The sequence below is a fragment of the Nelumbo nucifera genome, chromosome 3 (genome assembly GCF_055504915.1).
Source record: "Nelumbo nucifera cultivar China Antique chromosome 3, China Antique-T2T, whole genome shotgun sequence".
NCBI lineage: Eukaryota > Viridiplantae > Streptophyta > Magnoliopsida > Proteales > Nelumbonaceae > Nelumbo > Nelumbo nucifera.
Window position 1 is genome coordinate 60077879 of NC_142651.1, and position 24730 is coordinate 60102608.

The following is a 24730-nucleotide window of genomic DNA, read 5'->3' on the forward strand; positions in this document are numbered from 1 at the left end:
CCTGGGTCCCTTTGGTTTGGGAGGTGTACTGAGGAATGAGACTGGAGAGGCTGTCTTATTATACTCTGGCCCTTTAGGTGTTGGTAACTCTATTAGGGCAGAGCTGTTAGCTGCAATACAAGGAATAATTCTTGCAAAAGAAATGGGTGTGGAGCAGCTTCTGGTTGAAGGGGACTCTAAGACAGTGGTGAACTGGTTAAATAATCCGGAGAATATCACGTGGGACTATACGAATGAGATAAAGAAATTCAAATGGCTGACAAGGAATATGTCTGTAACAGTACAGTGGGTTGGGAGATCAGCTAATGCTTTTGCTGATGTCTTGGCAAAACAAGGGACAAACAGGGAAACATTGTTCTGGGTGCAACTGTAATTTGTGTCTTTTGTAACAGCCATGCTTTTTTTTTATGTAGTTTTTATGTTTTCTGTGTTTTCTGTATGGAGAGGCAGCACCTCACACCTCTCTAAGGGGATTCTCATGTAACCGATCTTTGAATTAATGGAATATGACTCTTTACTTATAAAAAAAAGTCTCTTCTTTGATCAGGTTGGCGCTTCTTTTACAATGTTTGGTACTGCCTGCTTGAGTTTGGTTGGGCGCTGGTTGGAGTTTGAGTTTGGTAAGATTGGTGGTTTGTTGGGGGTCTTTATGTATTTGGGCCAAGTTGTATTTTTTCTTTTGTGTTTCAGGAGGTTGGTTGGAGGGGGTTTCACTTTTCTTATTTCAGTGACCTTTGGTCGCTTGAATCTTTCTTATTTTTTAATAAAAAATATTTTATTACTAAAAAAATGCGTGTTTGAAACTTTGAATGTCACTGAAATCCCAACCACATAGTACTTTGTTATGGAATAATATGGAGTATCCAACAGCTGTTAAATACTCTATTATGTTAGTTCTGAATACCCTATTTTCATATGAAATACCTCTATTCCAACAACAAGAATAAATCTAAGAAATGATAGCACCACAGAGAGAAAATAAAGAAGTAAATGCAAGAACACAATATTTATGTGATTTATCAAAAAAAAAAAAAACACTCAAGATTTATGTGGTTTGGCAAACTGTCTACATCCATGGGCGAAGGTGAAACAAATTCAATCTACTAAAACCAAGCGATATTACAGCAATAATACAAACCAGAAAGCTAAAAGACAACCTTCTTCGCAAAAGAAACACTCTTTTAACCTTAAGCAAACCCTTGATAAAGTTTCCAGAAACAGTTATCTAAAATGAGAACCCATGGGCTAAAAACCTCTCACAAAGAGAACCCCAAGAATGGTCTCTCCAAAAGTCTCACACACACACATCTGTCTCCCTCTCACACTCTGTTTTTCACACAAAGTGCTCTATCCACACCAACACATGTACTCACATTGGAGACCAAAGAAAAAGACAAAAGGACTACCCAAAAAGAGTTGCTTCCTAAAAAAGATCACCACACTCTAAAAAGGTTACTTTATATTTCTCTCTTTTTTGCTTGGTGTGCTTTTCAAGCCATACCCCAACAAAGCCTAACTTAGAGTGTTTACTACTATGTTATTTTTAATGAATTTATATCTCCTTTTTTCTTTTGGCTGTTTCTCTATTCATGCTTGATTGTTCAAATGGACGTTCTTGTTTTGTTAAACAGGCACAACCTTTTCTCAATGTCCCAAGTAGGTCTACAGAGCTGGCTGATCCACTTCTTCAAGGGAACTTCCCTGTTAAAGGTTTGAATCAAGCGGTTGCAGTTGCTGCGATGTGCCTTCAAGAGGAAGCAACTGCCCGTCCTTCGATTGGTGATGTTGTCTCCGCTCTTAGTTGCCTATCAGAGGATCCTGATCAGGAGATTTCTTCACACCTTCCTGTTCAGCATCTAGCTTCTCAGGAGAAAAATTCAAGTAAGGATCTAGATATAGACAGTGCAGAAGCACGCAAAAGAGCTGTAGCAGAAGCCATTGAATGGGGTTCAAGGGCAAAACAACAATAGATCTTAGGGTGTAAGTTCTTCATTCTAGCCTCTCTGCTCTGCTCTGTGATCAAGTATATCTAAGTTAGCTTTTACTGAGCCAAAAGTCTTGTGGCCTATGGATATCATATATATCTGTTCCACAGTAAGAATGATAAGATGGCCACAGTGGCATCACATTTAACTGAGGATTACACTATATATGAGGGAAGCTTGATTTTGAATGAGGTTAGTTTCTGAGACTATTTCCTGTTTGTTTAAAGTTGCAGGGTGGTTGTCTATCCTTCTTTTATAGCGAATGATTCAAAATGGCTTACTTTTTGTATACTAACCAAATGTCCATGGTCCCAAGATACATGTTGTGATGTATCTAATGACATGCATTAGCAGAAAGTTACTGAAATTGGTACTTAAACAGAGTATGAAAAGGTTTTGATATGATAAATTGCTGATATATGTAAGCTTACTGACAACCAGTTACATATATGTGGTGGTCTTTAAAGATAAGAAAAACAGTTGATTTCACAAACATCCCATAAAGTAAACTATAATTCTATTCTCATAATGGCATGACTTAGAACTGAATATCTGGAGATAAATACTCTTAAAGATAAAAAATATATACTCCAAGAATTCTTGGTGAACATCAATTTAAGGTACTTAAGCAATTTGGTGAGCATAGCTTACTTCACTACCTTTGTGCTAGATCAGTCAAGTACTTGCTATATATTAGCTTTAAACAGAGAATTTTAGATCCAATACAGGTATTGGAGTTGCTTGTATGATGACAGTCATCATGCAAAAGCATAAGCATGGATGATGGCTTTTTGAGAAATAGATCAGGTAAGTCCAACGAGAATGTGTTACTTGTACATGTTTGTAAAACATTTATGATTGCTCTAGATCCTTCAAATAGGCTGATAATTTAATACTATTAAACTTGATTACATCGAATGCAGATTCAGGCCTTGAATAGTTAAGATTGAAAAATTTTCTAATAGGCTAGTAATAAGATGAAAAGTTGAACCACCAACTCCTAGCCACTCGTGGTCAAGTTGCATATAAATCCAAGGATAGAAACCACATCCTGTTTTCTTTGTTTTGCCTTTTTCTTGTCTATTTTTTCCCTTTTGACAGGTGGAGAAAGGGATGCCTTGGTACAAGTAAAAATTAGTAAAGAATTGAAGAACATAAATGATTTTTTACATTTAAGTTCTTTGAGATAAAGCGACAAGTGGCTGCTCAGATGTTGGAAAGAACAGAAGATGAGTTTGGATATCACATGTTTATTAATATTGACAAGCAGTAGTTGTAGAGAAAATGGGGGTTAATAGTATAACATTGTATTATCTTTCTTTTGTATCATAATTCTTGTATACTCTTGTACACTGTTGTATTTTACTTATTCATGTAAGGACAGAATTGTCCATTCACACATTAATATGTATTCCTTCTGTTTGAGTGTGTGACTCACTGAACACACCCCACCATTGATTTTCTCTCTTGTTTTCTCACTTTCTCAATTGGAACTAGCATATTATCAGAGCAGGTTGCTCTCTGATCGTTTTTTTCTTTGTTTGGTCATTGTTGAATGCGTTAATCCTAATCTCCTACTAAGATTTTGCCCGTTTTCTATAAATGCCTCCTCTTCCAACGAGTGGGGGACATTTGGCTAAGGAATTGTGAGTGACCTATAAGCTTGAGAACATAACAAACTCGTATGCAAGGCTTCTTTAAAGGAGAGAATTGCTAGCAAATCCTAGCAAGCTGAAAGAACACCAAGGAGCTCTTGCAAGTTGAGTATCGGGTTACCACATTCTTTAACAGGTAAGCCTTCAACCCCATGTTCTTTTGAGCTAATTTGTGGTGGAACGACACCATTAGTTGTGTAGGTAGTTAGCACATTCCTTGGGAGTAGCCAAGTTCTTATCCTATTCACATATTTCACTGTTTGCGTTCTTAGTTTTTCTTGTTCTTCATAGTGTTTAGTTTCTTTCCTTTCTATTTTCTTGATTTTCATCCTAGTTTCCTAGATCAATTTCACATCAATTTTAGGTCATCCATTAGCCTAGGGAATCATTTTTTTTTCATTATATGTTCTATTTTGCGTGCATCATAACTAGGTTAGATTCTAGCTTCATGTAATTAGTTCTCTTATTTCTTCTCCATCCTCTTGGAAACTAAATTCTTATTTGCATTGAATAGTTTCCACTTGCATTTGCTTTTAGCATTTATGTCACGATTTAGGGCTTTTATAACATCTCATATTAGGTAAAAGTTAAGTTTAGTTGGACAGTCATCCACTCATTTAGGTCGTGCATATATCTGCATTTAAGGTGTTTGCATTACAGTAATCTTGTAGATTTTTGAATTGCATCTAGAATAGCTATCCTTCTCTTAGGTTGTTGATAGTCTTCATATCACTCTTTTTCTCTAGATTTTCCTGCACCTTTTTGCATAAAATTTATCATCTTCTTTATGCCTTAGGAAATTCATTTACCATTAGATCCATTCATAGTGTTTTGCATTGTTCTCTTCTTCTAGTTGTCTTATTTCCCTTTTAGAATTCTGTTTTGCACTTGTTGGAAGTTCTAGGCATAGTCCTTGCATTTAGGCATTTAAGCCATCATTTTTCTTCAATTTCATCATCTAGGTTCCTGCTTTTGCAATGCCCATTGTCAGTAGGTGCATTTACAGAAACCTTCTTGCTTATTTTGTTCTTGTTTTCTTCAATTCCTAAAGCTGTAATCATTAGTCCATGCTTAGCCGAGCATTCTTTCAAATATGCTAATATCCTCTCAACTGCAAGGAGGTGAGTAGTTCTAGGAGAGTGCATATACTGACTAACTACAATGACTGCATAACTGATGTCGGGTCGTGTGAAACAAAGATAGAGAAGTTTTCCAACTAATCGTTGGAACGTAGCTTTATCTTCAAGAGGCTCTCCACCCTCTGTACTGATCTTGTATTTCTGTTCAATAGGTGTGTCAGCAAGCTTAACACCTAACTTTCCTGTTTCTTTTAACAGGTCAAGAACGTACTTTCTTTGAGAAACAAAAATCCCATGCTTGGACCTAGCTACTTCAATGCCCAAGAAGTATCGTAGTTCTCCTAGATCTTTTACTCCAAACTCTTGATAAAGGAGTTGCTTAAGGGACTCAATCTCACTAATATCACTTCTTGTTACTACAATGTCGTCCACATATACAACAAGCAAGGTTAAGGAAGAATCCACTCTCTTAATAAACAAGGTGTGGTCTGACTGGGCCTGTACATATCCAAACCTTTCAAGAGCTTGTCTGAATCTATCAAACCAAGCTCTGGGGGACTGTTTTACTCCATACAAGGCTTTGTTCAACCGACAAACCTTCTTTCCTTTTTCTATATCAAAACATCCAGGGGGCAACTGTATGTAAACTTCTTCCTATAAGTCTTCATTGAAGAAGGCATTTTTAACATCCATTGGATACAACAGTCAAGAATAATTGGCTGCAAGAAATAATAGGACTCTGATAGTGGTTATCTTTGCTACTGATGCAAAAGTTTCTAAATAGTCAATACCATTTGTCTGAGTAAATCCCTTTGCAACTAATTGAGCCTTATACCTGTCAACGGAACCATCAGCATTATGTTTCACAATGAACACCCATCTACATCCAATCGGTTTCTTTCCTTTAGGATGATCAACTATCTCCCACGTATCGTTTTTGATGAGGGCATCCATTTCTTCTTTTATTGCACCTTTCCACTCAGGAACTAACAAGGCCTCCTGTACTGATCTGGGAATGGGAATATCATCAATGGATGCAAGAAAAGACTTGTAGGAGGGAGACAAATGATCATAGGATAAGAATTGGGAAATGCAGTGAGTTGTGGATGTGGTGCAATGGTGTTTGCCTTTACGAACTACTATGGGAAGGTCAAGGTCATTCAATGAAGGTGAAGGTTTCATGGTGGGAGGTCTCTCATTTGTAGTATCTGGTGAAGAGACTGTGGTACCTGGATCTGGATCTATAGAAGGAATTGGACTGACCTGGACTATTGGTGACCAAAATCAACCTGCCTCCACCGTCTATGATAAACTCTCACATCTCTGCACCTTTGACCACCCTCCCCACTACACTCCTCTTCACTTAATGGGATAGGTAAATGACCTTTTGATGAGTTAATCCCGACCTCACTACTCTCCCCTTGAGGAGAAACCCTTGGATAATAGGGTACATCCTCAAAGAAAATGACATCCATTGAGACAAATCTCTTCCAAGAAGTGGGCTCATAACAACAATATCTCTTTTGAGTTTGTGCATAACCAAAGAAAATACATTTTGAGGTCTTAGGATCAAATTTGGAATGATGAGTTGCACAGCCATGTCATCACCAAATAATTCTCCTGAATCCACTTAGCATAAGTGGGATTCTCCTTAGTTGGTTCCTTCATATCCCCCAACAAATAGTTCAGTTTTCCTTTACCCCCAATGGCCATCATGGCTAATTGGACCCATTCTAAGTAGTCTGATCCATCAAACTTAACAGTTGTAATCTGGAAAGTGTTCTCAGTCATGTTACCAACCAGTCCCAAAAACATCCTCCCCTTGGCTCTTAAATTCCATTCTTGGTTAGGGGTTAATCAAAAAAACCTTCTAATTAATGTAACAATAGGCCTACTGGGTCTGAAACTAATAGCAGTAGGTCTAGAAGCAGAATTCAAATACCAAGTAGTAATTAAAAGACACTTTTCAATGTCCTGTAGCCCATGATTATGCAGTCGTGCTAAAAGGCGGGCTCTCCGAGGAGGGGGGAGAGGGGGATGAAGGAAAGTGGGAAGGTGAGGGAAGGAAGTTATAGGAGTGAAAAAGTGTGGGAAATCATTGAAAAAGTGTTTAAGGAAGTGGAAGGAAAGTTGATTTGGAGGAAGGAAGAGGGGAGGGGTTAGTGGAGAGGAGGGAAAGGATTGAGGGTAGAGATGGAAGGAAAGGAATAGGGAAGGAGGGAGGTAATAGGAGAGGGAGGTTGGATGGAGAGGAAAGAACAGAGGTGGGACCAGGGGAGAGGAAGAACGGGCAGATGGACAGAGTTGGAGGGGTTTCTGTAGGAAGGGTAGGGGCGGAGGACTCGGTGAGAGAAAACTTGTTAGCAGAATTTGTAGAGAAGTTGAGCTGTAGGTTGGAAGATTTGAATGTGTTGAAAGAAAGATTACAGAAGAGGAAGAAGGAGATCAGAACAAAGAAGAGAAGATTGGGTGAAGTAGAGAGATTGAAGAGAGATGTAGGAGACAAGATTCTCGGGGTAAAAGGAGATAGGAGGGAAGGGGGAAAGTAGTGGAAGGTGGCAAGGGATTAAAATAAGAGGTGGAATGAAGATTTTTAGTTGGAATGTGAGGGGAATTGGGAGTGCAAGGAAGAGAGCAACAATAAAAGAGGTAATAAAACGGTTTGACCCAGACATTGTGCTGTTGCAAGAGTCTAAGAGAATGGAATTTAATAACAATTGGGCACGGAGTGTTTGGAAAGGCAGGGGGATTAGTTGGGTGGCTGCCCCCTCTTGGGGTGCATCCGGGGGGATTGTAACAATGTGGAAGAGGGATGTGGTTGAAGGCCTGGAGGAGTTGATCGGGAAGTACTCGGTATCCGTGAAGTTTAAGCAACATGAGGGTGATTTTACGTGGGTTCTCACAAATGTTTACGGACCGAATGACTACAAAAAGAGAGGAATTGTGGGAGGAATTGGCGGATGTTAGAGGGTTGTGGGATGGGTCCTGGTGCATGGGTGGGGACTTCAATGTGATTAGATTCTCGGAGGAATCCAATAAGGTTAACCAGAGGGTGACAAAAAGCATGAGGAAGTTTAACAGCTTTGTGGATGACTTTGAGCTTAAAGAGATCCCCCTAGCCCATAAGACATTTACTTGGTCAAATCTCCAATCTAGACCCATTTGCTCTAAACTGGATAGATTCTTGTTCTCTTTCATTGGGGATCCTTGGCTTCTAGAGCTCTTTCGAGGGTGATCTCCGATCATTGGCCCATAGTGTTATGTAAGGAAGAAAAAAGGCATGGAGGTCCTACCCCATTTAGATTTGAAAATATGTGGTTACTCCACCCAGGGTTTACTAACAAAGTGAGGGAGTGGTGGTATGAGTGTAACCCATTGGTGGAATGGGAGGGGATGAAATTCCATAAGAAACTTCAATTTTTGAAAGCAAAAATCAAGGAGTGGAATCTGATGGAGTTTGGGAGGATAGAAAAAGGAAAGGGAGATCTGTTGGATAAGATTGAAAGCCTTGACTCTAAAGAAGAAATGGGAGAATTTGGAGAGGAAGACAATGAGCTCAGGAGAGATTTAAGAAGACAGTTAGAGGACTGCCTGCACAAGGAGGAAGTTAGATAGAGGCAAAAATCTCGGTGTAAATGGGTGCAAGAGGGGGGCAGAAACATTAGGTTTTTCCACTCTCTAGCAGATGGCAGGAAAAGGAAGAACCTGATCTCCAAACTGGTAGTAGATGGAGTTGAGCTAGTACATCAAGAGGAGATTGTTGGGGCTTGTGTGGAGCACTTCAAATCTATTCTAAGAAGGCCTGTGTGTAGAAGGGTGTGGGTAGAAGGATATTGGCCAAATGTAGGGGTGGAGAATAGGAGAAGGTTGGAGAGAAGCTTTAGTTTAGAAGAGATCAAGGAGGCTGTATTCTCTATGGATAGAACAAAAGCCCCAGGGCTGGATGGGTTCACAATGGCTTTTTATCAGGACTGTTGGGATATTTTGAAAGATGATCTTTTGCGGGTGTTTGAGGAGTTTTTCAGGAGAGGAGTTGTCAATCCGGGTGTGAATTCTACATTTATAGCCTTAATTCCAAAAAAGAAAGATGCTTCTCACCCGAAGGATTTTAGGCCAATTAGCTTGGTTAATAGCTTGTATAAGATAATTGCAAAAGTGTTGTCTTTGAGGCTGAAGAATGTTTTGTCAGATATCATTGCACACTACCAAGGAGCTTTTGTGAATGGAAGACAAATTACTGATCAAATTTTAATTGCTAATGAGAGTGTGGAGAACTTTAAGAGGGATAAGAAGAAGGGAGTGGTCTGTAAGCTGGACTTGGAAAAGGCTTATGACTTGGTGGACTGGGAATTTTTGAGGAAAGTTTTGACTAAATTTGGGTTCAGGGATAGGTGGTGTAAGTGGATTATGGGTTGTGTCCGGAATTGTCATTACTCAGTGCTAGTTAATGGGACAGTGGTAGATTTCTTTCCAGCCAGTAGGGGTATAAGAGCAGATTCTAGGGGGCTTATTAGAGGCTGGAGAGTTGGGAGGGTGGAAACCCCCCTTACTCACTTGCAGTTTGCTGATGACACGATTTTGTTTTGTGAAGGCGGTAATGTGAGCTTTATCAGGAATTTGAAGTCGGTGATACAACTGTTTGAGCAAATATCCAACTTGAAGGTAACTTTGGGAAAAGCTGTGTTGTGGGGGTGAATTTGGAGGAGGGAGAGATTAGGGAGAGTGCTGAAGTGCTGGGGTGTGAAGTCTCAGGGTGGCCTTTGAACTACTTAGTGTTGCCTTTAGGTGATAATCCTATGAGAGAGAGCTTTTGGAACCTGGTGGTGGAAAGGTTTGAAAAAAGATTGGTGTCTTGGAAAAAGAACTACCTCTCTCTTGGTGGGAGAATTACTCTTATTAAGGCCACGCTTGCTAATTTACCTATCTTTTTCCTGTCGGTGTTTAAAATCCCAGTGAATGTTGCTAATAGATCGGAGAAGTTAATGAGAGATTTCCTATGGGAATCGGGAGAGGAAAAGAGGGATCATAGAATTAGCTGGGAGATAGTTTGTAGGAGTAAGACATGTGGTGGTTTGGGGCTTGGGAATATTAGGAGAAGGAATATGACTGTTGGGAAAGTGGTTGTGGAGATTCCCCTTGGAGAAGGAGAAGCTATGGGCTAGAATAGTGGCAAATATTCATGGGCTGGAGCATAATGGATGGGACGCTGGAATCAGAGCTAGGACCACAAGCAATTCTCCTTGGAAAGCCAATCATGACCTGTTACCAGTTTTCTCCCCTAATATCAGGTATGATTTGAATTCCAGTAACTTCATAAAATTTTTGGAACAAACCTGGGTGGGGAGTGCCCATCTAAAGGATCGGTTTCCTTCTTTGTTTGCTCTTTCTGATCTGAAAAATGAGCCAATCTCGTCTTTTACCACCCCGTCCTCTTCCACTTCTGGGATTGGGTGGAACTTGGGTCTAAGAAGGGATTTGAGGGACTCAGACTTTGACATTATTTTGAGCCTTATTGCAATTCTTGATAACGTTGTCTTAGACCCCACTAGGGAGGATTCTAGAATTTGGACACCTTCTCCGAACGACATTTTTTCTTGTGCTTCTTTCTTCAAAGTCTTAAGTCGGTCCACCAATCCTACCTTCCCTCCTTTTCCTGTTGATGAGGTTTGGTGCAAAGCAATACCTCCTAGGTAGTTTTTGTTGGGAAGCTTATCTGGAAAGAAACAACACTGGTGATCTACTCCAAAAGAAGAGACCCAATACTTGTTTGTCACCTCAGTGGTGTGTTCTTTGTAAAGCGGATGGGGAGACTGGTTTTCACCTACTGGTGTCTTGCCATTTTGTGAGGTCAATTTGGGAATGGGCTTTGTCCCTATTTGGATGTAGTTGGAATACCCCATCAGACTTGCAAGGCCTTTTTTCCCCTTCTCTTTTCAGGTGGCGGATAAAAAAGGGAAGGACAATGTGGAGAGGACTAAGGGCTGCAGTATGTTGGACACTTTGGGAAGAAAGAAACTCCAGGATATTCTCAAAAGCTCAGAGAGGAGCAGTAGATCTGAGGGCTATCATTCATATTAGGGTGGTACAGTGGCTGAAATCTTTGGAGCTTTTCACAGATTACACTGTGGATGACATGTTGAGGAAGTGGGGTGAAATTGCAAATTGCACACAGACTAAGTCAGTAATGAGTGTGACTTGGACCCCTCCACCTAGTGGATTCGTGAAACTAAACTTTGATGGGTGTAGCAGGGGAAATCCGGGACAATCGGGGATTGGGGGTATTTTTAGGGATGAAAATGGGGTCATTTCTGCTATGTTCTCAGGCCCAATTGGAGTGGGTGACTCCCTTAGAGCTGAGATCTTTGCAGTTATGGAAGGAGTACAGAAATCTAAGGAGTTGAACATCAGGAAACTCTTAATTGAAGGGGATTCAGAGGTGGTGATAGGGTGGCTGATTAAATATCACAATGGCTTATGGAAGTACAATAATGAGAGGAGGAAATTCAAATGGCTGGTGCGGTAGATGGAAGTTAAGATACTTTGGGTTAAAAGATCGGCTAATTTCCTAACTGATGGTTTAGCTAAACAAGGGGTAGAAAGGGATTCACTTTTTTGGGCTAAGCTGTAACTATAGTGTGTTTTCTTTCTTTTTTTTCTTTTCTTGAGGTTCTTTGTTGCTCTTGGAAGATAAGCATGTTTGTCTTCCTATTGTAAATCTTCTTTTGATGAGTTAATGAAAGTGTTATTGATCAACAAAAAAAAAAAGACACTTTTCAATTCTCTGTATCACTGTATTAGTCAGCCTACTGAATCTAATAACAGTTGGCCTAGGAACAGAAATCAGATTCAGCAGTACTGGTTTTTGAAAGAACAGAGAACAGAACTTCTAAACAGAGAATAAAGAACAGAAATCTGATATTACTCTCATAAAAAAAACAAGTCTAATCTCCTATCCGGACACAGTAACAGTCCTGGATTTCAGGGTTTTCTTCTTAAACCCTAAATCAGAAAAAAAAAAATTTATAGCTGTACCTCTCAGATTAAGCTATCCTTGCTGCCAATCTCAAGAAAGAAAAAAACCTTGCCCAGAAATTTCTGAAAAATCTGATCTTGATTCAAAAGTTTTCTTGAAATTCTGATCGCCAACTTCAGTTTTGCTCAAAAAACTGATCTTGATTCTGATCAATCCCAGAAACTTTTGAAAACGAACTGATTTTGAGAAAACCCTCTTTGAAAACTTCAATCTTGATCAAAGAACAAAGAAAATCTGATCGGCACCTCTAATCTTGATCAAAGACCTAACCTTGATCACTTAATTCTTCTCTGATTCTTCATGATTACAAGGAGCACTCTCCAATCCTTGGACAGTTGTTGAAGTCTTCTTGCAATCTCCAAGAATCAGCCGAATGAAAAAAAAATTCTAAACTTTCAGCCCTAAATAATTCTCATGTGGTCGGCTGACTAATTCCATATGAGAAAACCTAGATCGAGTGCTTTGATACCAAGTAGTCGTACAAGATTGCAACTGGTCTTAGGTTTTGAACAGAAACTAAAAGAGAAGAAGAAAAAGAAAGAGAAGAGGGAAGGAGAGAGAACACGAGAGAGATTTCTGAGAAAGAGAGAGTGGGTTGTTATTGAAATAGCTGCCCCACTCGTTAAACTTATATACATAGTGTTCTAATTGTAAAAGGACTTATTTGCTTACATGGCAAGATAAGATAAGATAAGATAAACATAATTAAAAGACTAATCCTACTAAAAGACTAATCCTAATCCTAATCATAACTTATTGCTGTCATACAAACACAGTAATGTGGGGTCCACATTAGTTTTTTCTACACTTACTAAGGCCATACTTGTCTTTGTACTCTCTTTTATTTATGACTTTATGAGTATATAATCTAATGAAAGGGGTGGCCAGACCTAATTATGAGCTTCTCCCATTCTCATCTATCTCTCTTCTCTCTCGACTGAAACCTTTTATTCTCTTTCTTTTCTTTCTTTTACAGTTTTTATATCAAAACGGGTTGTCCAAACTTTTCTACTTGGTATCAAAGCAAGTTTAAAGATTTCTTGAGCTGCTTCATCATGCAACCCTAGATCAGCCGACTACATGATAAGGTAAAGGGCTGATTGAAGACTTAAGGTAATCCCAGGTTTTGGATTTTTTTGCAATCCCTTGTAGCTGGTTTAGGGTTTTACACCAAAATCAAGAAGAACTGGAGAAAGGAGGAGAGTCTTGTTTTAGTAAGACTATTCAATTTTGACCTAGGAAGTGGCGCTCTACTTTTCTAGGGTTCCTTGAGGTTTTCTAAAGGGGGTGGTTCAAGTCCCAGCCTTTTTGGAGGTCTCTGGAGGGAGCGACAACCATAGTTGTTAAGGCAATGCCTAGGCGGGTGCCTAGGTGACAAGGCGCCCTTTGAGGCTCGCCTCGCCTAATTGCCAAGCAGTTTTCTACTCCCTACTTTAAAATACTTTTTTGTTCATTCTCCTTTGAGATTATAATTATAAAATAGACATTATTAAACTAAAATAATCATTTTGTGTGTTTATATATTAATTTCCTTTTATTATTTTCTTATTTATTAGGGTTTAATCAACACAAACATTGCTAAATGCTATATTGAACCCTCAAACACTTAAAAACCTGAACTAATAAGTAAGGAAGAACTTAAAATTTTATCTAATCAGCACATTTTCCTCTTCCATATATTCTTCTTCTACTACTACTACTACCAATACTTTTTATTTTCTTTTCCCATAACAAAAATATGGGTTCAGCCCTTTATTTTTTGAATTTTATTTTCCTTCTTCCTTTTCTTCTCATGAGTATGTTGATTTTCTATACTTTAATATGAAATCCATACTTTTTTTATGAAAATTATGAATAATTATTAAAGAAATATGGTTATGGTACCTAGGGAACTACCCTAGGATCTATGTTTTTAACATAAAAAATCCATCGCCTAGCGACTAGGCGACAAGGCGCCCCCTAGTCGCCTAGCCTCGCCTTGGCGCCTTGAAAACTATGGCGACAACCCCTTCTCTATCTTCTCCCGCTCTCACGGAAAAATGAATCTTTGGAGGGAGGGGCTTCTAGGGTTTCAGGAGGGTGTTTGAGGTTTCTAAAGGAGATAAATACCTATTTTTTTTTCATCTCAAATAGATTTCCTAATCTATTTTGGGAGTTATGGAGGGCTGTGGAGTTGAAAACAAATTTGTAGGAGAAATGAGATCCTGGGAAGGAGGTGTTGGAGACCTCTTCGGGGCCAGAACTATCACTGTAGTCAAGTTGGATGGTACAAACTACTTAGAATGGTCACAACCTGCAAAGATGGCCATTGGTGCTCGTGGAAAATTGGGGTATGTCACCGGTGAGGAAAAGAAACTTGAAACTAACCATTCCCAATGGGTATAGGAGAATTACATGGTGATGACTTGGTTGTGTAATTCCATGTTGCCCCATACAAGTAAGAACTTTTTATGGGCTAACATAGCTAAGGAGATTTAGGATGGAGTAGCAGAAACGTATTCATAGAATGAGAATGTTGCTAGAGCCTATTGGTTGAGAAACCAGGTGATTGCTACTGGGCAAGGAGATAAGTTTGTTGCTATTTATTTTTCAACCCTCAAAACCTTATGGCAGGAGATAGATCATTTGGAGACTATGGTTTGCGAAAGTAGCAAAGATGTAGCAACTTATTAGAAATTGGTAGAAAAGAATAGGGTTTTTGAGTTTTTAGCTAGACTTAACCTTGAGTATAATATTGCATGACAACATATTCTTTCTTGAGACAATGTAACTCTCTCTTAGGCATATGCCTTTGTGTCTAGAGAGGAGAGTAGGAGGAATGTGATGTTGAGGAACCTAGGCCTTGAGATTAGCACAATGAAGCCTAAGCCGAGTGGGGACAAGGGTGGAAATGAACCGAGGAAGGAGGACAAAAGGGATATGATCTGTGACTACTATAAGAAACCCAAACATAACAGAGATACCTGCTGGAAGCTTTACCCACACCTTGTACTGAGCCGGCTCAAAAATAAGAAGGGAAATGTGAATATGGCAGTGATTGGTGATTTATTAGGGCCACCTACTACAACCTATCTAGAATCTGTTACAGCAGTTGCAATGATGCCGAATTGGAGAGATATGGGCAGTTCCTGAATCAGAAGGATACAACTAGTTCCAACTCATTACCAGGTGGGCAGCAAGGTGCAGGTGGATCAGGAGGTAGTCATTCTACCACCTATGCTCTGGTAGAGGTAGAGTTTCCACAACTGATGGATCACATGTTCTCATTGCTGGGAAATGATCTGTCAGGATAACTGATACCATTACCCTACCTTCTATCTTTCATGTTCCTAGATTGAGCACTAACCTTTTATCTATTAGTAACTTGACAAAGAATTTGAATTGTTCTGTGATTTTTTCCCTTGGTTATTGTGTGTTGCAGGATCTAGAATCAGAGAGGACGATTGGGAGTGGTCTTGAGGTGAATGGAATCTATTTTCTTGATGCACTTCCCAATCATTAAAGTCATCATGCTAGCAGGAGTATTGAGTTAGAGTCAATGGGTCAGATTATGCTTTGGCATAATCGATTAGGACATTTGTCTTTTGCTTCTTTGCGTTTTTTATTTCCCAATTTGTTTGAATCTGTCAGTTTATCCAATTTGGAGTGTGAGGGTTGTCAACTTGGAAATCATTGTAGACATTCCTTTAAAGCAAGTAATAAGAGATGCTCTTTTGTTTTTGATATTGTTCATATTGATTTGTGGGGGCCATACCATGTTTCCTCTATGGGTGGATATCGGTATTTTCTTTTGTTTGTGGATGATTATTCTCAGATATTTGATGAGATCCCATGATGAGGTACCGCCTTTGGTTCAACAATTCCATTAGATGGTGCTGACACAGTTTGGGGTACAAGTGAAAGTGTTTAGATTAGACAATGCTAAATAATACTTTGAAAAAACTGTCATTATACCTATTGGAGCATGGAGTTATCCATCAAAGCAGTTGTACATACACTCCACAACAGAATGGTGTAGCAGAAAGGATGAACAAACATATTGTGGAAGTAGCAAGAAGCATGATGTTGAACTCTACAGTTCCAGGTCATTTTTGGGGTGATGCAATTCTTACAGCAATATTCTTGATTAATCGGGTGCCTTCTCGTGTTCTTGGATATAGCACTCCATTCAGCCTTCTTTTTCCTAAGGGGGAGACATTCCATGTTCCTCTAAGGGTGTTTGGATGTGTATGCTTTTGTCCATGTTCTTGGTCATCACCGCTCAAAGCTAGATCCTAAGGCAAATAAGTGTCTTGGGTATGCAGGAAATCAGAAGGGGTATTGTTATAATGATCCAGTCTCCGGGAGTCGGTATGTTACCATGGATGTCACCTTTTTTGAGTACGCACCTTTTTTCTCGGGGGGTTCTTCTCAGGGGGAGTGTTTTGGAGAAGGAAGTCATTCCCTATGGAATTGCAGAAACTAGTATTGCACAAGGGTTGAACTAACTCCTTAAGGTCATGGAAAGATTGCCAAAACGGACCAAATGGCCCTTGCATTCATCCCACACCAGTCCATTGTTAGACTTGAGAACCACGTCAACCAAGCCCAGTCCCAATGACATCCAACCAATCCTAACATAATCCATCTTCAGATTGAAAATTCCCCTCCAAACTGTCCTTGCCAGTTACTCCTTTTCTATGGTCATCCTCAAAGACATCGTAGAAAAGAAATATGGAGATATCTGTTAGACTCACAGGACAGGAGTTCTCTTCCTTGAGTTCTCAGCAACATGTATGGCATTTACTTGTGGCAAGACCAAAAGAATTATAGAAATAGCAATCCGAAGATGTCCAAATCCATGAGGAACTTTATTACAATCTCATCAGCTTACAGATTTATTTGTGTTCTCCCCTTACTTGGGATAATGGGCAACAAGGAATTTCAAAAGTTTTAGAAAGATTTTACCAAGTAGCAACCCAAAGTTTCATTCAAATTTTTCTGACTCTCTAATTACTTTGATCATGATCCAATCAAATTGGACACCACCGTTTCATCAGTCCACTGCAAATCTGAATTTCACTTTCTCCAATTTTGGACAGATCACCTGAAATACCAAGAAATAATAGCAACCAACTAGGGTGAGTTGATCCATGAAACTTCAGCATTTCAAGTTCCCTCAAAGCTCAAAGCTTACAACAGATCCTTGATTTTTTGGAATAAACAGAATTTGGTAACATGCAGGATCATCTTAACAGGCTATCAAATCAGATTTCATCACCACAAATATAGTTTTCTTCTTTTGTAGTTGAAGATCAAATAAAATCTCTATAACAGTAGTATTGTTACTGGTTGTTGAAGGAAGAGCAACTACGGATATTAAAGTCTCGTGAGCTATGGCTGCAAGAAGGTGACAAGAACACAAAGTGCTTTCATCATATAGGGGGTGTAGCTGAAACTTTTGATCCATCTATGCTTTACTCCCCCAATGTCCCTCAGATATCATATGCACAAAGTGATAATTTGCTTCTACCCCCCACCTTTTATAAAGTCACTCAAGCGATACAATAGAACAAAAGATGCTTCCACACAAAGAACCAGGTCCAAAAGCTATTCAGCTTTCTTTTATCAGCATTCTTGGCATTTGATTGGTTATGATATCTTCAATATGGTGCTCCATTTTCTTAACTCTGAACATTTGCCAAGAGAGATGAACAGTACCAACATTGCATTCATCCCAAAAATCAATCTCTAGTAGATCCATCCAGCTACAAACCAATCAGTTATTGTAATGTAGCTTACAAAATCATTTCCATGTGGATGGTTTTGCTTCTTCAAGAGCTCATCTCCCCTTTTCAATCTAGATTCCTAAAGAACATACAAATTATAGACAATGTTCTGTTAGTGAAAGAAATCTTTCACTTGATGAGAACTCAAGAAAAAGAAAAGGGTTGGATATCTCTTAAGTTGGACATGTCCAAAGCCTTTGATAGAATGGGCTGGAATTTTCTCAAAGATGTCCTTCAGAGGATGAAATTCCCTAGCAAATGGTGTCAAATGATTTATTAGTATATTTCGACTCCTACATTTTCAATTAAATTAAGGGAGAGAACCATTTGTAAAGGGGTCTTTGGCGAAGAGACCCAATATCTCCATATTTGTTGCAAGGTGCCAACCAACTGGTTGGTAAGGTCTCCTTCCGCTTGTAGTGGAGACTTGGGATCAAACCCCACCTGCACCTGGGTTGGGAGGCTTATGGATTGGGTGATGGGCTACCCCCTGTTGTGTAGCCCTTAAAAAGATATAAAAAAAATATATCTCCATATTTGTTTATCACATGAATGGAAGTTCTTAATCAGCTTCTACAACAAGCAGTTAATGAAATCAAATTGAAGGTGTTAAGTTATGTTGGCAAGGTACACCTATAACTCATCTTCTATTTGCCAATCACTGCATATTGTTTTACATGGTTTTAAGGGAAAAATACGAACAAGCCCATTTCAGATTTCTGAATTCCAATCTAGGCGATGCAGATTCCAGAAAGACATGCAAATACAATTTTTGAAAACTTAAGACAGATTCCTATGCCAACAGAGCATTATTAATATGCCTATGAGATGGCAATACAACGTGGATTCCACATCAAATTCTTCCTTATTTCTCTTTTAATTTCGAAAAATCTGTTTTGATTTAGAAATTGCCCTTGACATGCAAGGACTGAAATGATCCTGCTTAAGAAAAGAAGGGTCCATTGATCTTTCCCTCTCTCTCCTCTTTCCTCTCCTCTTTCGTTGTCTCTTCCACTCTTAAATCTCTTCCTACAACTTTGTTCCAAAAATTTCTTCTCTCTCTCATTCACTCTTCCCTCCCTCCCTCCCTCTCTCTCTCTCGCTCACTCTCCTGCTCTCCCTCTCCTGTAACTTTGAGTTGCGCTTCAAGTATTTTCATTTTTAAACTCCACACTAGGGTTTTCCCTAATACATTGAAGCCAGCCCTAACTGAAGCATTAGAAATTGTTAGTTGAACACCGGTGTGACTAATAGGTATTTGACTATCGAAATCTGAAATGGGCTTGTCAGGTTGGGCTGGAATTCAGAAATCTAAAATGGCCCTGTCCGTACTTAACCTAGTTTTAACATCAATCAGGTAGTAGCTCTTGTCAAATTTTAGAAAGATTTCAATCCATTTAGGCCAAAAATAAAGCTATTGGGAATCAAGTATCATGTATAATAGAAATGTACCTCTCACAAGTTTTACAAAAAGCCTTTAGAGGGCACAAAGTATCTTGGTTCTAAAGTGAGTGTGAAGATCAAAAATATGCTCACAAAAGGAACTACTAGAATCAATGCATGGAGCTCTAAACTACTCTCTCAAGTGAACAAGCCTACTCTTTTATTGTTGGTTAAGGATGGTACTTATATCCATGTCTTTCATGACCCTTGGATCCCATCAATTAAAACTTCCTCTACCCAACAGCTTCAAGATCTACTTCACCCTACCAGGTCATGGAATCTAAGTTGTTTGCACCAGTATTTTCAAGCATCATCTGAATTGAATTCAGATAAGTTGTGGAAATGCAACAGCACAGGGCTATACACAATAAGGTCAGCCTACGGAACATTTCTTAACTTCTTCCCATCTTCATCTCAACTACATTTCAATTGGAACCATTTTTGGAAGCTCAAGATACCTTACAGATTTCCAAATCCAATATGGAAGGCTTTATGAGGTGGATAGATGGCTGACATTACAGGATCAATATTGTTGCCTGTGTGAGTAGAAGTAAGGGACTTTCTTTCATTTATTTTTTAAGTGCCCATTTGCTAGGGTAGCTTGGTGTGAGGCCCAAATAGGCCTTAACCCTGAGATGTTGCAGCCCAAGCCCCTATACATCAAACAATGCAGGACTGGCTCAATCACCTAAAACTATCAATCAACAAAATAGAAATAAACGGGCTGTTTGGCAGGTTCTCTATACTTCTATACCTAATTTGGGAGGCAAGAAATAAGAAAATATGAGGGTATCCAACCATCACCTTCAAATGTTATTCAAAAGCTGCAACCTGTCTCCCTGGTGTAGACATACAAGCACATTTCAAATCAGCCTGCACATTTGAACCTTTTGCATATTTAGCTGGGTCATGTTTTGATTTATATTTGCTGGTTTACATGATCCTTCTATAGGTATTGCAAGATGAGCCTTCGTCTTCAAACACCCCAACAACAGTCACATAAATGTAGAACGAAATACATGTTGAGCATGTGAAAGTAATGATGTTTAGATTAGGGCCTTGATTGGTGCCTTGGACGTAGCTTCATAAGCAAAACTTATTAAAATAGTAATACTATCAGACTATGAAATTATCATTAAGTCTTCATTTAATTATAATAATGAACTGTAAGACAACATTGTTAGGTGTATCTCCATGTCCACCTAGATTGGGGAATTTACATGTAGAGTTGGATCTTGTCTTAACCCTAATGTTTTAAAAGCGATAGGTGCAAAAAAAGCGCAAGGGCTATTTTGTGCCCAAAGTGCAAGGCACAAGGCCCATGGTGAGGCATATACCTTTTTGAAGCAACACAACAAAATGCAGAAAAAAAAACTTCTAAAAAAATTTAAAAATTGCCAAAATTTTTAAAAATGCCAAAAAATTCAAAAAAATATAAATTGTTAAAATATTAAACATATTATTAATTAAAAATATAAACTTAAATTTTAAAATAAATGCTTTGGAAAAACCCATTATCTCAAATTAAAATAAATAAACATAACATGTAAAAATATTTAAAATGAAAATTTAAAAATAAAATCAAGCATAACATATAAAACATATTCAAGCATGTAAACTGTTAAACATCATGCATTCTTGATTCTACAAGCTGCTTTTATATCGAGCCCCACGAGGCAAATGCAAACAAGTCCATATTAGAGTCTTAAATTCTTAATCCTTATAAAAAGAAAGTTTTATAACTTAAAGTGTCTTTCGAAATATCTTTTATTAGGATGAATGAATGGACAACATTAATAAATATCGGGTTTTTGGAGCTTTGGTGAGTGAGTGAAGAGAATGCTAAACATAAAAGAAAAAAAGAAAAAAAAATGCACAAATTTTCAAAAGGTACACACCTAGGCTGAAGTGCAAGGCACACCAGGTGGATGCCTAAGCACACCAAGCACATACCTTTTGGAAATACTCCATTTGGGACCTAGGTGAGGTATAGGCGCATACCCTAAAATGTGCCTTGCCTATGCACCTAGGTGCGCCTCTGTTTAAATCACTATTTAACATGACATGGGTCTAGATCTAATCAGGCCAAAAATGTTTTATTTTATTCGAATTTGATCCATATCAGGCATGTTATATGCTATATTAGAAACAAGGTTTAAAGTGTTGGTGTCGGTGGAAATGTTAATTGTTCAAATATAAGAAACATGTTAGAAATGTTAAAAATATTGTAAAAATTATAGACATGGTAGAAACATTGTAAAATATGCAAAATATAGAATAATATTTTATGAAATGATAAAATAATCATAGGAAGACCTTTTTATATTATTTCTTGTTTCAAATCATTAAACAAAGCTAAAAAACTAAGGTTATAAACAAAAGAATACATTCTAAAGTTGTGTTGTAAACCATAAGATTTATAACTTCACAAATGAGCTAAAGCAAAATTTGAACTCATAGAAAATGTAAATGGTTGTAATAGATCAACCAAATAATCTATCAGACAAATAGAAACTAATATTTAATTTCATGTTTGAAATGAATATTGAGTTAGCTAAAAGTGATAATCATGTAAGTTAGGTGGGTAATAACATTGCTACTCCACATATCTACAATTTAATTACCAACTTATGTTATAAATACTATCTCACTATCTCTTATACTCCGCATAATGTTGCTAGTGTTCACTGGGGAATATGTCGATTCTAGTAAAGTTTCATGTTGCAACCCATGGAAGTATGTTATCGAAATTATCACTTGTACTCAACATAATTCTAGTAGTGTTCATTAGGGAATATGTCAATTTCGGTAAAACTATCACTACCCATGGAAATGGAAATATGTTGTGAAAATATTAGGGGAATCATGAACATTTTCAGATATTTGGCAAATTAATAACATTTGAACGGTAGGGTTGAAAATTTCAAGTCATTGACTCATGAGTCATGACTCTAAAATTCTAGGAACCAGTTTTTAGAGTATGACTTTAAAGAAAGAATTTGAAGAAATATGATCGAATTATGAATTTATGAGTGGCCAATATTGATCCAACTTCCTAAAATAGGAACAAATGCTAGGAACTAACTTTTAGAGAAAGTTATTGAAAAGTTGGGAGCATGTTTCTTGAACTTTTGGGATCCAAATAAGCAGGGTGCAGAAGAATCTTTCTTGTATGCTTGATTTCATTACCTAAAGATAAGAGTTGTTTTGAAGGACCGAAGTCACCACCACACCCTTGTAAGATATTCTTTTCTGCTTCTTTGTTTTCTCTCTTCTACTTCCAATAAGACCCATTATCAATGATCCTATTGGATTCTTACAATTTGTAGCTTTTAGATTCTATGGAATTTCATGAAATTGTGCCTTTTATTTCTTACAAGTATCTTGTAGTAGTTTACATTCCTACATCTTTTAAGTCTTTTAGTTCTTTTTTTTCCTTAATTTATTAATGAAAATAAATAAAGGAGTGCATAAAACCTGACCCTCAAATGTACATAAGAAGTAAGTTGCTCTAAGTACTAGCAACTAAACTATGGAACAAAAAATTTCAAGAAGTATATCAGGGGTTATAACCCTGTTTTTTATTGTTAAACTTCGAACTTTGACCATCTCCAAGATGTGCCTAGATTTATGATTCTTTTTCTTTGGATCATTTCTTTCTTTTTAAGCAACATTCTCGATCGGACCCTTACTGTTGTTGTTAGTGTTCTTGACATGAATGTCCACAACTCTCGTGTTCATTGTTTGAGTTGCTTTGGGGGAATTTTGTACTATAGTTTGGCACGACCTTGTAAAGAGATATTGTAATTTTTCACTAATTTCAATCTCCACATCATCTAGACTCCATTGATTTACTTTGGGAAGAATTAAAACCAGCCTTTTGTCATTATCCCTATGTGACATCTCACCATCTTGACAACTTCTTTCGTCTTTAACTTCTTATCCTTCTTAGATTTCATATCGATATTTTGTCAAATACCATTCTCTCCATCCTCTTAAGTATAGTTGTCAAAGCATCATCGTGCCTTAACTTATGTCAACTAGGTTCCCGTCTAAGCGACTAAACACCCACCTAGGTGACAAAATTGATAAGGTAGTTAATTAATTAAGCACTTTATTATTATAATATCATTTATCTTGATGTCTTATTAATATGTGTAAATATCTTCTATTATATATTATATATCATTTATACTTTGTTTTGATGTCTTACAATTGAAATTTAAAAGATTAAAAGGTTTTAAGGAGGGAAAAAGAAAGAAATGAAAAGAAACATATAATAAACGTATAGATGTTTCTTTTTCTTTTTTTTTTCTATTCTCCCCCCTCTCTCTTCAATTAAATAAAACAACAATTGCATCCTTTTTTTTTTCCTATTTTACTTTCTATCTTGAATTTTTATCATATAAACTTAATAACCTCCTTTAGTTGCTAATTGATATGAAATTGTTCTATTAAATATTTAATATAGCATTATTATTTTTAAAAATAGTGAAATTAATCTATTTAAAATATTTTTAATATTTTCGATATGCTAATGTATCACAATTTTAGAGGAAATTTAATGTTTTTAATAAAGAGAATTGCTATTTTTTTAATTAATATGCTTGTTGAATGGTATGTAAAAGTAGGCATCTAGCCATAAAGTTATTTTTTATATTATAAAATTCTTATTGCCTAGGTACCCTAGTAGCGCCTAGAATTGACTAGACGCCTTGACAACTATGCTCTTAAGCCTACATAGATTTGGATGTCAAGTTTAAAGTTGTTTCTTCTTCTATAATATTGCAATCTTTTTTAAGAGAATATAATTTTCTTTTCCTTGACCCAAAGGTTCCTCTAAAGCTTCCTCTCATGAGATGGATAGTATCTTTGGCTCCACCATCCCCAACCGTCGTCTAATCAAGAATTTATACTTCTAGGATCTTCCCTTCCAACACTATCTTCTCCATTGACACCACCAGCACCCCCATTGAATGGAATGTCGGTTTAATCATCGGTTGGTATTCTCTGAGTTCAAATCAGCCCCCCACAAGATTGCCCCTCACAGCGTCCCACAACACATCCTCGCCATGTATTGGGAGCATCTCCCAATAATGACATCATCATTTCTGGGATTATCATTGGGAGATGTTCCCAATACATGGCGGGGATGTGCTATGGGACGTTGTGGGGGGCTGATTTGGTCTCGTATTCTCCTTATGCAGCCCTGAAAGGTCTTCATTAGTATAACCTTTCATCTTTTCATTCTCCTGCTTTATCAAGTGACACTCACTTTTCTACAATAGAAAACACAATAGGAAGGTAGATCTTCATAGCTACTAGAATCCATCTTTATCAAGTCCTATGCAAATTAAGGCTCTTAGGATTCTCTTTAAGGAGATCAAGTTCAACACAAATCCTAGCTAGATACAATAGTTCTCATTAAGGAAATCATCGATTGATCAATCTTCAATACTCTTCCAAGATCAACGGATGGTGACCATTTAAACACTCAGATGATAAACTCACAGGAAATCCTCTTTAAACCACATCAAAATGTGTTTAAAATCCATCAAACTCACAATCAAGATTTTCTTCATATTGAAAGAACCCTTGATGAAGTCATTGATCTCCTATAGGGAGGGACATGGGTCCTCCAAACTACAACGTATTCTTCTTAACTACAATGTCGATGAGATCTGGAACAACAGGCATAATTGCTGATGTTGGTTTTATCATGGAAGAAAAATACAAGAGGGTAGATCCCAGGGGATTCCTTGGGGGA

At 37.7% G+C, this 24730-nt stretch overlaps 1 protein-coding gene across 8 annotated transcripts in view; it reads left to right on the forward strand.

Annotated features, from left to right (window-relative positions):
* Nucleotides 1-15482, forward strand: part of LOC104602181 (putative serine/threonine-protein kinase PBL26) — a 53189-nt gene extending 37707 nt beyond the window's left edge. For 4 of the 8 annotated variants that reach the window (XM_010265779.2, XM_010265780.2, XM_010265781.3 and 1 more), the window contains exon 5: nucleotides 1632-2265. In XM_010265779.2, coding sequence (XP_010264081.1) covers nucleotides 1632-1970 — 339 coding nt within the window. In that variant the 3' untranslated portion in view covers nucleotides 1971-2265. Of the gene's footprint in view, nucleotides 1-547; nucleotides 621-1631; nucleotides 2266-12728; nucleotides 12866-15173 lie in introns of those variants that run through there. The other 4 variants (XR_016083910.1, XR_016083911.1, XM_010265783.3 and 1 more) reach the window with 4 other exon arrangements.
* Nucleotides 15483-24730: the final 9248 nt, after the last annotated feature.